At 40.7% G+C, this 12,426-nt stretch overlaps 2 protein-coding genes across 10 annotated transcripts in view; both read right to left on the bottom strand.

Moving 5' to 3' along the window:
- The window catches only part of LOC108625900 (serine/threonine-protein phosphatase 2B catalytic subunit 2), a 122,684-nt gene that overhangs the window by 67,839 nt on the left and 42,419 nt on the right, over positions 1 to 12,426 (bottom strand). For all 8 annotated transcript variants that reach the window (XM_026814328.1, XM_018026233.2, XM_026814329.1 and 5 more), the window contains exon 2: positions 4,128 to 4,331. In XM_026814328.1, coding sequence (XP_026670129.1) covers positions 4,128 to 4,331 — 204 coding nt within the window. The remainder of the gene's footprint in view (positions 1 to 4,127; positions 4,332 to 12,426) is intronic.
- Positions 8,293 to 12,426, bottom strand: part of LOC113464458 (uncharacterized) — a 33,537-nt gene continuing 29,403 nt past the window's right edge. The window contains exons 1-3 of one of the 2 annotated variants that reach the window (XR_003389316.1): positions 12,039 to 12,313; positions 11,545 to 11,706; positions 8,293 to 9,837 (exon numbers count right to left, since the gene is read on the bottom strand). Coding sequence is in view for 1 of the 2 variants with exons in the window: in XM_026814335.1 (XP_026670136.1) it covers positions 9,831 to 9,837; positions 11,545 to 11,706 (169 nt within the window). In the remaining variant the exon portion in view is untranslated. Of the gene's footprint in view, positions 9,838 to 11,544; positions 11,707 to 12,038; positions 12,314 to 12,426 lie in introns of those variants that run through there. The other variant, XM_026814335.1, reaches the window with a different exon arrangement.

The raw sequence follows: 12,426 nt of genomic DNA, 5'->3' as shown, positions 1-12,426 counted from the left end.
AATGTGTATATTTGAAACACTGATTAGATTTGGTTGATGACAGTGAAGCTGTATCTCTGTAGTGCAGCGAACCGTTCTACGAGCTCTTACCGCTTAGCAGGAGAACGAAAAGTCGAATGCGAGCGGCCCGATATCGTTTCGACTTTTCCCGGGTGTTAAAATGTCCCAGCCAATCCCGGTGGAACGGTGAACGTCGTAACGTTCGAATCTCTTTACGATCCCATCGCGTTTCTATCCGTGGAAATTCTTGATCGGCCGATACCCAAAGAGAAAACCGTAAAACGGCTCTCGTAAAATTATCCACGAGCGCGCACCGTCTTTTCATGTCCAATGGAATTCGTCGTGTTCGATTCTACGACTGTATCGCTCCACGAGAATCGAGTCGCACAGATGGCAGAATTTTGTTCTTCGTATACAACTGCGTTTCATTTAATCGTAATTCCTTTCGAAGAATTTGTTTCAAGATTGCAGGCTTTTGTTTGCTTATCACATTTTATCATTCAAACGTTGCAACATGCAAATAATATTGCGGACTACGTATTTTCGAGATTCAATTTTCTTATAAATGAAACACGCAGTCTATTAATTACGTGTCTGAGACGATTAAGAATGAGGTTTTAAAATACGAGAACCGATTCATCGCCCTCCCACGAACATTTTCCTCATCTCTCAAAGCAGCACTGGTTACGAAATAGCGCGCAATAAATTATTTCCCCGACGCGTCCGCGAACAATGTTATCTCCTCTTTAAAGAAATACGATGAAAACAATTGAAAACGATACGAGACGTTGTAAATGATAAGACGTCGGTTTGCCAAAATTATGTAAATGTGATTCCAACATTTTTACTAACTGCATTCCTAAAACTGGATAATATATTGTCGTTAATAATTGTTCTGCGCGTTTATCGCACTAATTTATAAGCGTTTAAGTGGAATATTTTTAGCGCTATGTAATAACATAGCAGCGCTCGCTAATGGCTTTACAAGCTGATACGAAATGAAATAAATAAATTAAAAGAAAACAGGTCACTGTTTGTCCTGTTTCTCTTTTGGTGGATATTGCCGCGCTTTTGTCAATAATCTCGAGCTGGGAATCGATTGCTTTCGCAAGGATATTCCCCAGTCGAAGGAGAAAGAGAGAGAGAGAGAGAGAGGAAGAGAGCCCGGTTGAAAGTGGTTCTCGATCGATTGCGGGACGACAAAGGGTAACCGGGGTTCGAAGTTGGAACCTCTCCCCGAGTTTATTTTACGTCACTTCCAGTATCTCCATCTCGAGTCCGGCGGAGATTCTTGTCTTCCAAAACATTTAATTTGACGTTTCTGTTGGAAAAACAGCTTTCAAACCCGGAGGAAGAGGCCGCACTTAAACCAGCATCCGGAGTGATAAACCGTGTCTCGGTTCAAAACGATACGCGATTTTCTATCCCGACTTCCTTTAATAACTGCATTATAGTTGAAACAGTTCTTTGCTCGCTCGGAAAACGCTATATCAACTTCCGATGTGGATCTCAATTTGAAATCGAAAGATGAAACGCGGACTTTTTGAAGTCATTAAGTAATTCAAATAAACGATCGATCAATCATGGCAGATGAGTAATTGCGAATCTCATGGATTTACAGAAAAATATTCTATTTAAATCAGATTTTTTTCAATTGACGTATATAAAAAGTATTCTTAAAATTATTTATTAAAAATACTTCGCTACTTATGAGAGGCTGATAAAAATCTTAGGAGAATCTAAGTCTCTTCGAGAACAAAGAAGGTAACGAACGCAGGGTTTAAGGATTAATGCCGGGTAATAGAAGTCGCGTCGCACCGTCGGCGGAAGGTAATAACTACCCCTTTTGAAGACTATGCCTCCGACCGACGAGAGGTAGGGTGGAGCCGGGAGTAGGGATGAAGGACAGAATCGAATCGATCCGAGTTATTGTGTTCTGGCGTGTAGGTATTGTGCGCCCTGGGGAACAATCGCGGACACCGTGAAGACGACCGTGATGGAACTAATTGACGCGCGTAATTGACGATTCGCTATCCAAATGTCGTACGGAGTGGGAATCGCAAGTCCCGGGACAAGTGACACAGTTTTGATTAGGAAAAAATGTGAAGAGGTGAAAGCGTGGTGAAAAACGGGGAGGAAACTAGCTGCTGACTTTGGGAGGAGAGATTCTAAAGCGAACATTGAGAGGAATTACAAAAGAAACTGAAGTCGTGAAATGGACGCAAGGAAGTTTCAAAGAAAAACCTACAGAGACCGGAGGAAAGGGAGTCAAAGGAAGAAGTAAAGAAAGCAAGGCGTCCGAGAATTATGCTTCCTAACTGTCGTAAAAACTATTAGGTCACGGAAAAGCAGCAGTAATTAAGGGGCTAAAAAATATACTGGGGAAACGTTTCCTTTAAAAACTGTTTGGACGTTACTTAAAATAGAATCTGCTCCCAAGTCGATACGAGAAATTAATCCAGTCTGTGGATTTAACGTATTTATAGAAAAATTCTATAAAATACCCAATGATACACCGAAAGAAGACTATTATTTTTAAATGAAACAGATTCTGAACTAGACTACATTTTCTAAATTCCGATGAGAAATGTCTGCATACAAATCTGCACTCTACACAGTAGAAACAATGCGAATAAATCTTTTTATAAAAGAGGAAAGGAACGCGGGGAATTCTCAAATTCTATCGGAGTCGCTCAATACTCGAGGCAGAGTATCAACAGAGAGGGTGGGAGAGACGACGAAGAGGGTAAAGAGCAGATCCGACGTCGCGTTAAAACGTAGAAACGCGTCAGCAGGGCTCTCGGAGGCCTCGACTCTTCTGTAAGGGTTTAAGGCCGGTTCACACAAGCGGAATCGATCCGGCAACCCTTATTGGATCAGACGAAACGAACCGCTCAACCGTGCATCCGTCGCACGCGGCACTCCGTTCCTCTCTCGTACACAAACGGGAACGAGAACCGTCGATACACGTACGTTCCTACCTTCACGTTGCCGCGGCGATCGTTTCTTCTCTCGCGTAAACGCAACAACCTCTTTACCCTCCCTCGCCGGCCGCTGAAACTGTGTCAAGTGCTTTCCACGTTTTTCCCTCGAACGTGTCTCTATCGATATAACGCGTCTATTCCCGCGGCTTCATTCTTAAAATGATTCCCGATGTCTCCTCCATTTGAGATGATCATTGCACGTCGTGTGCATCACCGTTCAACTCTCGTATTTTAAACGTTCACAGTGAGCTCATGAGAATTAACATTTAAAATAACAGAACACAGTTTTTATTAAAAAAAAAGAACCTCATTAAAATGCAAGAATCATTAATTCAATGAGTTTTATAAAATAAGAAACCCAATGACATACATTGATTTACTGTAAGATTTGTTGTACACGATTTATCGTACGATGCAACATTTGTCCGATCATAAGTAATGGTCGATCCTCACAGAGCGTGCGATGCGATGCGATGCGCTGCGTTTCCGTATTTTTCGAGTTTTCGACCGGGTCTGCCAGTGCTGTAGGCTATACCTTACAGCATATACTGAAAGCATGTAAAAGTCGGAGACTTCGGAGGGCCCCAGTGTTAGCTAGCCGAGAATCGGTAGCTCGAGGACCAAAAGTAGGGGTCACACACCCGCTGTCCATTTACACTTAGACGAAAAGGTCGATGCGATTCACTTACACATAGACGAAAAGAAACGCATGCAATTTTTCCGAGAGTATTCTCGCCAAGAAATCCCGAGGATTTCATCGCAGAGGCCATAAAATCGACCTTTTCGTCTATGTGTAAATGAACAGCGGGGGGTCTGACCCGTAGTTTGGGTCCTCGAGTTACGGATTCTCGGCTAACTATTACGGGGGCCCTCCAAAGTCTCCGACGTTTACATGCTTTTAGTATATGCTGTAGGGTACAGTCTACGGCAGTGGTAAACCCGGCCGTAGGCTCGAAAAATACGGAAACGCATCGCATCGCATCGCATCGCACACTCTGTGAGGATCGACCATAATACGCAACGATGCAACAACACGAAGATACGCTACAAGTTAACACACGCCCTCAGGTAATTTTGTACGACGCTATGAGAGACGGGAGTTACATTTCTAAATAGATATATGACGATCGTTTTAAGACTCACCGGTGACTGGGGCCTCGATGTCGATCATGGTCTTCTCCGAGCGAAGAAGGGCGGCTCCATCGTTGACTATGCGAAGGGCCGCCGCTTCGTCGATCCTACCTTCGAGGATAAAGTGATGCTTGAGGATTTCCGGCCGCGGCCGTTCCGTCCGCGCGTCGAACACCTCTGACACTGTCAGTTTGTGCGACGGCGGAAAGGGCACATCTGAAACGAAAACAATTGCCGATCAGAAAAACTATCCTTAATAAATTTACCTTTAGACTGATGAGTTCTGTGAAAAATTGATCAAACGTAATACGCGTAATAAAATTTCCAGTTCAAAAATACATATAATACAATCGTTTCCCAGTTCTCAATTTTATGCAATCTTATGTTATCCAATGATATAAAGTTCTTGCTAAGAGTAAGTAAAATGCATAGTCTGAGACATTATATGCAATCTTTACATCTTTTATATGTCAAATTTTCGTGAGCCTACTTATCTTTTTCACATCATCATCATTTAACATAGCCTACTTGTCTCTATTTATTTTTAAAATTAATTGTTGAAGCAGTATCAGCTGTTTCCATGCAGTTCCCCCTTCGAGGGAACAGGAATTGGAAGAAGGGCAAGAAGGCACGTTCGTATCTCGAGCACAGAATCCAGTCGAGAAGTTATCCTAGCTCATCGTGCGCTAAGTGTCGAGAAGTAAAGCTGTGAGCATTAACGTTACTGACTCTTGACCTATGTGCTTTAATCTTGGCATGCGTCCGAGACGCTAGGTACACAAGCGAGAGAGTGAAAACAATATCGTGACGCCGGTATGCTAGAGCACGTGTAAATTCCCGCAGCGTGCGTTCGCCACGTCGTGATACGGTATCCCGGAAAAAGTGTAATCTCGCGCGGATTACCCAGGCACGAAACTCACGTCCCGCAATTACTTTCCGCATTAAGCCGGACGTAATTAACTATCGATAAACATTGATCGTGTAACGCTATCGCGGACAATCTAGCTGCTGCAATTAATGCCGCGCATTAATTTTGCATACACAATTCATCGGCGGCCTCTCTTTCTTGGAGGATGATTTACGACCGGCTGTGCCTTATCGCTACTGCTAAATTACTGTTTGCCGGTCGGAGGAGCAAGACAAACCATCGCGCATATAATCTCGCTCTTCGAACGATACCATCGGTACGCGTTTGTCGTACGAATCGACGTTCGTTTTACGAGCACCGTGACACGAACCAATATTTATTACGGATATTTGAAAATTGAACGGCCTATAAATCCCGCTGTTTTCCCTTCACAATTTTTCCTCTACGTTTATCGACGACCCCATGTATTCACGTTCACAAAATTTGTATTTAATTCAATCACCTGTCATCCTTTCCGGTACCACCCTACAACCCGATCCTTTTATTTGTGGTCCTTCCATTGCTTCAATGATTACTTTTATGTCAGGACTGCTAGCTGACGACGATGTAGAAGGAGCGTCGATGTCGTCTTCGTGTTTCATCGAATTGTCGATCTTCGATGAGCTGATCAGATTTTCCGAGAAGTGTTTAGGCGAAAATCCTAGATCGAGACTATCCTCGAAGACGTCATCGTCTCCGATATTATGCATGGCTTCGTGGTTGTTTCCTGCAGGTTCAACTTCTTCTGTTTCAGGCTCTGATTTATTTACGCTCATAAAACTATCTGAAGATTCTTCGGATTTCGACAATTTTAGAGAAGAATTAAAATCCTGCGACAAATCAGTGATGTTACTATAATTTCCAATACGTTTATTCGACATGTCGATAGCCTCTTCGTCCTGATTCATCGACTGAGAATCGCTGACGTTAGTGGAGTTGCTGTGCGAAATCGTCGAAGAGACGGTCACTGCTGGAGCATGCACCGATTCCGTGGAAGAGGAAATGTTCAAGCTTATGGAATAATCGTCTTCTTCCGCGTATTCATCGGTCTCATCGGAATCCTCCAGTTTCTTACAACACGGACTCAACACCTCGTCCGTCATCGATTTCGATCTGTCCAATCGTTTGATGTCTTCTGTTAACGAATCATCCATGACGCTCGTGTCTAAAATATTAGAATCTGAATAACTTTTTGTACGCGTTAAGACCCTTTCGGTTCTTGACGAAAAATAAGAACTATCATTCTTAGAATGAAATGTGCGACGTCTTCGCTTCCCCGAATCGTTTCCTTCCCTGGACTCGTCCTCAGACGATTTTTCCTGGGGACTTCGGAAACGGAAACCAAAACGCACTTCCAATGCTCTTTGTAACTTCGCGAATCCGCTGAGAAGGCCGGAATTTTCGTTAACCGGCGCCTCGGGCGTCGGAAACGGCGCCTTGGGCGTCTGCTTGCGCCGATCGGAATCATGCGTACTGCTGCTTGCGTTTGGTGAATTTACTCGCAGATGCCTCCAATCGTTCAACAGTTTCTGCATCTCGGATTCGCTCTTCTCTCCGGTGTCGTCCGAGTTCGCGTGGTCCTGATAATGGGTCACGGAAATGTCGATGGAATCGAGGAACTCGTATTCCGAAAAACTCTCGTCGGACATCTTCACTCTCCTTGCGATTGATGTAATGAACACTACGTGAACGAGCACTAAAATGGCTGATAGGTCGTTAGTTTTGAATCTAATGAAGGCCGTTACGCAAGGCAGATTTATAAGAAAACCAGCGTTTGGAGTAGAAAGATTTGTGTTCATTTTCATGTGACACATTGTTGTATTAGATTACATGAGAGCAAGACTTAATAGAAATTTATTTGTCCTTTATTTTAATCTTACAAGTTGTAGTATATATTTAATTATGTCCTAGTATATAGCAAGTTATTTGATCAAACAAGCATCGACTCCTTAAGAATCACCGGGGTTTAATAGTCTGTAGGCGTTGCTACTACGTTCTCATTCATGTCAAGATCGATCCCTGTGAAATCTGCAAGAAAATTGAAAGATATATTCTTTCCTTACTAAAAGATTTGTCTCGTAGAGATCAAACAACCTATGGAATCGAATTCGTCCGTGAATAAATCCCGTTTGCTCAGTCCCAACATCTTCATTAGTCTCCCCATCATGGTGGTCCTGTTCTCGAAACTCGATGCTTCCCTTTGCTGTCCAGTGCTTTGATCGAAGAATTTTTTTATCGTGGAGAATCTACCGATGGTCGATTCCCGCGACACACCGCTCGCGTTCCTCTCTGCCGGGCTGTTGATCAACGGATGCAACGCAGACGATGATACCCGATGAATTTTGTGCAAATTCTGACGCACCGCGACGTACAGATCCTCGTTGCGATTCACGTCAGGCACGTCTAACGTCTTCCATAACCTTCGACACTTGCCATCTGATTTCCCAAGTTTCTTCGCTTCCTCTTCGCTTTTGCAATTCTCATCTTTAAATGATTCCTCGTTCGTTGACATGACAATGCACGAGTCTCACCATAACATTCACCGTTAAATTATGCTTCCGCTTTTCAACAAAGACGCTTCGTCTAAACTGCTTACGCTTGTTCACGATTGGATGGATCTCAGATGGGCGATCGGTCGAGTAAACACATCTAATGAATTGTGTACTAAATCAAAATCAAGCTGTCTTTACGTTCAACATTTTATTTCCCAAGACGTAAAATACCGAGAGGTCTAAACAGCAAAAATTCCAGACAGAGAATCGTGGAAATTGCCATGGCCGTACAGTTTAACTCGTAACTCAATTTAACCGTCGGAACAATATTTTCTACTGTTTCCGAAAACCGTTCTCCCCGCATCTTATGAATAAGATAATCGTACGAAAACTTTTTGAGTGCCCGTTCCATCGCTCACGGGACGGAATTTCCAAGACATCCTCTTGTGCCTCGAAGGATTATTTCGTCGTTTCCAAGCATCGAATGCAAACCAAAATTGGAATCCGCAGGGAACTTACAAGCAGACTACGGATTTCATGCATTTAGAAGGAAATTGAATGCGCAGAAAGTATGAAGAATGAATTTGACCTATGAAAACATACGAAATATGAAGAGCTCCGTGCACGATGCTTAAATGATGAAAAAAATGTTAATCTAAAATACAATTTCAACGGATGTAATAAATATTTCATTTCTCATGAAGAAACCCAGTCTACTTGTCGTGGACTAGTGGCAAGGGAGATCGCAGTGAAATAAGACGTCGCTGATCAGACAGCGTTAACGGTTCGTTCTCCTTTATTTTACAATCATCAGATTATCATAATGTACGTGCATGGTAATGCCACATGTGCCATAATATGTACTAATTGGAAGACGATAATTTGATCTATATATAATACAAAACAATTTCTCAAGAGGATAAAAAATATTAGAAAATACAATCCATTATCAAGCGCGAAATTCCTAGAATTAATAACCGCTAATTAATTCGCCTCCCGATTCTAATTAACAAAAGAATATGATATGTAAACGAATATTATATGTTACGCATTTATTATTAATAATAAATTCTCTGGCGAATTTCTTACAATTAATCGAACGTAACAGGGACAGAAACAAGCAACGCCTTAGGATCGACAACAATATAATAAAATCGATTATTAAACGTGTAAAAAATAAAAATATAAAAAGGATCGTTTCGTAAACGATAAAATAGCTAAATGCCTCAATAAATTAGAATTAACGTTAATCGAATTTAAAAATAACGATCCTTTACTGTCGCTTGCTTCTGTCCAAAAGTTACACCTTAATTACATCGTAACGAAAAGACGTTTTGCTTAATCATCGAAATTTACACAACAGCCGAAGTTATTTGAATAAAAGCTTGATGGAATACATCTATCGGAATACAACGAGACATTTTATAAATATCTACAACTTACATTCCAAAAATAAATATAAAGTTAAAATTATATACAAAATATGGTTCTAAATTTAACATCTATTTCTCTCTCCGATCGAAATGTTAATGAAAGTGACCTGGTAATTTATAGCGCTTTTAAATTCCCAACTCATTCTCATTAAACCGTAACTAATATCAGACGATAATTACGCCTCTGATTAGAGTGATAATTATACACATTGAACGCGAGGGAAGACAACTTCCGGACGCTGTTATTCTCGAAACAGTGATGAAGTTCGTTAAAAGCTTTCCCGAGTTCTTCGATTATTCCATCGACTTTTTCGCATCTAGTCTCGTCAGATGATGTTTTTCAATTGAATCAACGCGCTTTACGTCCACGCCTGACAAGCGCTTCATTATTCTTGTTCAATATGAAAAATCTAATCGCATAAGTGTGCAAAAAATTAGTTCATCTATCATTTCGGTCTTGTAAATTCCGATAAGGTGATGCACAGTAAAATAAGTTTCCCAATCACTTTAAAGATGTTCGTCAAAAAAGTAAAGTTCAAGAAATTAAACGCAAAATACTTGGATGGATAAAAAAATTCGATTAATCGAAGAGTCGACCGATCGACTGAAAAAAGCCGGTGGGTCTCGTGCATTCGCATATTCTTAACGATGTGTAACGGTTAAGAATAAGGTGCGAATGCACACGGTTCCTCAATCTTCGCTCGACGATCTTTACGTTGTCACAACCGAATAATCGAAATTCCATACGACCGTTCGCATGACGTATCTCCGCCAGACTGGACGAGGCCAGGTGGTGTCCAGTTTTGTCATCGCAATCTCCACAATTTCCAACTTGCGGAGCGATAGAAATCTGAACGACACCGCTTCGACATAGGCGATCCATCTAATTTCTAATAAACATTTTAATTTCGTTTTAAATTTAAGATTCCGAACATTTTCTGTACGAATTAAACTATAAACGTATAGAACTATGTAAAATATGAAAGATGACTGAATATTAAATGCTTATTGCAATGCTTGAATATTAAAAGAAAATCTGAATTCTTAAACTGGCTGTTAGAAATATTGTATTTAATATGGAAAATCTGGTATAATAATATTGTATATAATCTATACTGTATATAATGTAATCTATACTGTATATTGTATATAATGTATATAATCTATAATAATCTGGTATATAAATATTGTATTTAATATGGAAAATCTGGTATAATAATATTGTATATAATCTATACTGTATATAATGTAATCTATACTGTATATTGTATATAATGTATATAATCTATAATAATCTGGTATATAAATATTGTATTTAATATGGAAAATCTGGTATAATAATATTGTATATAATCTATACTGTATATAATGTAATCTATACTGTATATTGTATATAATGTATATAATCTATAATAATCTGGTATATAAATATTGTATTTAATATGGAAAATCTGGTATAATAATATTGTATATAATCTATACTGTATATAATGTAATCTATACTGTATATTGTATATAATGTATATAATCTATAATAATCTGGTATATAAATATTGTATTTAATATGGAAAGTCTATTTAGAGCATTGAAACGGTTTAATTTTGAATGTAAATATACGAGGAGTTTGATATTGAAAGGATTATCGGGAATAAAAATTGTTGTCAGTCTCTATGTATACACGGCCGGTGTCACTAGAGACACAGAAAAAGTTGTTTTGCTCGTTGATGGAAATGTAACGGCCGAATCGAATGTCGAATAAAATCTGTAACGTGCGAATATAACCGTCTACGGATCAATACAAAGGATAATATTTTAAGATGGCTCGTAATCGTTTGAAAGGAGCTTCGTTGAAAAGCTGCTTACTCCAGATCTTCGAGATCCAAACAAACGCGCGTAACTATAAGCAAGCTGTATGTAACGGGTGGCAAAATCCGGCGTGATCTGCAAAAAGAATCGAAGGAAACGCGATACGAGTCGGCCATCTGGCATTGCCCGATCTCTTACGCCAACGTTAAATCAGTATTATTACAACATTGACACGAATATTGAACCTCTTGCAAGATCTGAATGAAAATTTAATTCCGAACTGACACACTAATCTCTTATCGTCAATATTGAACTCTGTATTGCGAATATTCAAGCGAGCCGACCGAGTGTTGCTACCTCTTTAAAACTTCACGTTTGCACGTTAGCTTTTCGAGAGGACTTGATTCCTCGAAACGAGAACACGGGAAAACGGACGAGGAGATGAAAAATGGACGAGGAACAACACCGAAATTCGGCAAATTTCCGCGGACGAAACGGAAACGGGTATCTCCGTGACGAAGTTTCTCGCGTGGCTGCCAAGAAGCGCGTATAAATAGGCCGGCTGACAAAAACAAGTCGCCGCGTCGTGTTGAGCGGACATAAAGTTTTTAATCGCGCGATCTTTACGAGCTTTCATCTTAACTCCGCGCACCGAATGCACCCGCATCGACAGGCGAACATTTACGAGTTTTCAATTACACCTTCCTATCCGAATCCCGAAATTTTATTACGAACCTCGACGGGGTCTACTCTCGGTATTTCGAAATTAATACAAAAAAAAAAAGTCTTACCTACGATATTGCTCAGAGTGACGTCTGAAATATTCGTTTAACTCGTATTTCACGTTTAATTTTTGACGATTCCGTGCTTCCCAATCGCCGGATTTCCGTTGGGAAACGAGCGCCGTTAACGCGCGGCCCCGCAACGTCTCTTCGCTACGAATATTCGTACATCTGTAAAAACGGAAGCCCTGAGCACGAGGATCCATAGAATTTCGAACATCGACCCGTCCGCGATTAACATGGAACGACTATCGACGGTCGAATCTTCAACAGACTTAATACTTACATCGAGATGAGACTGAGAAAAGATTATGCGCACGGTTCAAAGACGAGAGTGTAAGTAAGCGTACACTACCATAGAAATGTATATCACGGTGATGTAAAACGAAATGAAAATGCAAATGTACAGAGCGTTCTTGTCCTCCCGGATTTCCCGACACAAAAACTTCCACGAGTAAGTGTTCATCGTTGGAACTTTCACGAGTCAAACGGTAAAAAATTACCTTGTCGATTATCCGTAATAATTTGGCACTGGACGTTGATTAGAGGAGACCGCAGGATCAACGTGTGCCGCGTTCTTCGATGGAGCCTGCACCCAGCGATTATTATTCTATGTCCACGCGTGTTCGCCTCGTGCAGGTCCGCCCGCGATCTGAACGGAAGCCGGCACGCGAGACCGAGCTCAGCCGTTCTCGATCAGAGCCGAGATGGCGTTTTACAACCCGCGAATTATGACAATATCGTGGAAACCCTAATCATTCTTCATTAAAATACTAAATAAATTGTACAAACGTAACCATGTAATAAATTCTACAAAAAATCGAATAGTTTCAATAAAATTGTACTTAACCCATTCGCTGCCAAGTTATTTCTTGGTAAGAGCACATATAT

The sequence above is a fragment of the Ceratina calcarata genome, unplaced genomic scaffold (assembly GCF_001652005.2).
Source record: "Ceratina calcarata isolate Rehan_Ccalc_2016 unplaced genomic scaffold, ASM165200v1 scaffold379.2, whole genome shotgun sequence".
NCBI lineage: Eukaryota > Metazoa > Arthropoda > Insecta > Hymenoptera > Apidae > Ceratina > Ceratina calcarata.
Note: the sequence above shows the minus strand (reverse complement) of the source record. Positions and strands in the feature narration are given on the sequence as shown.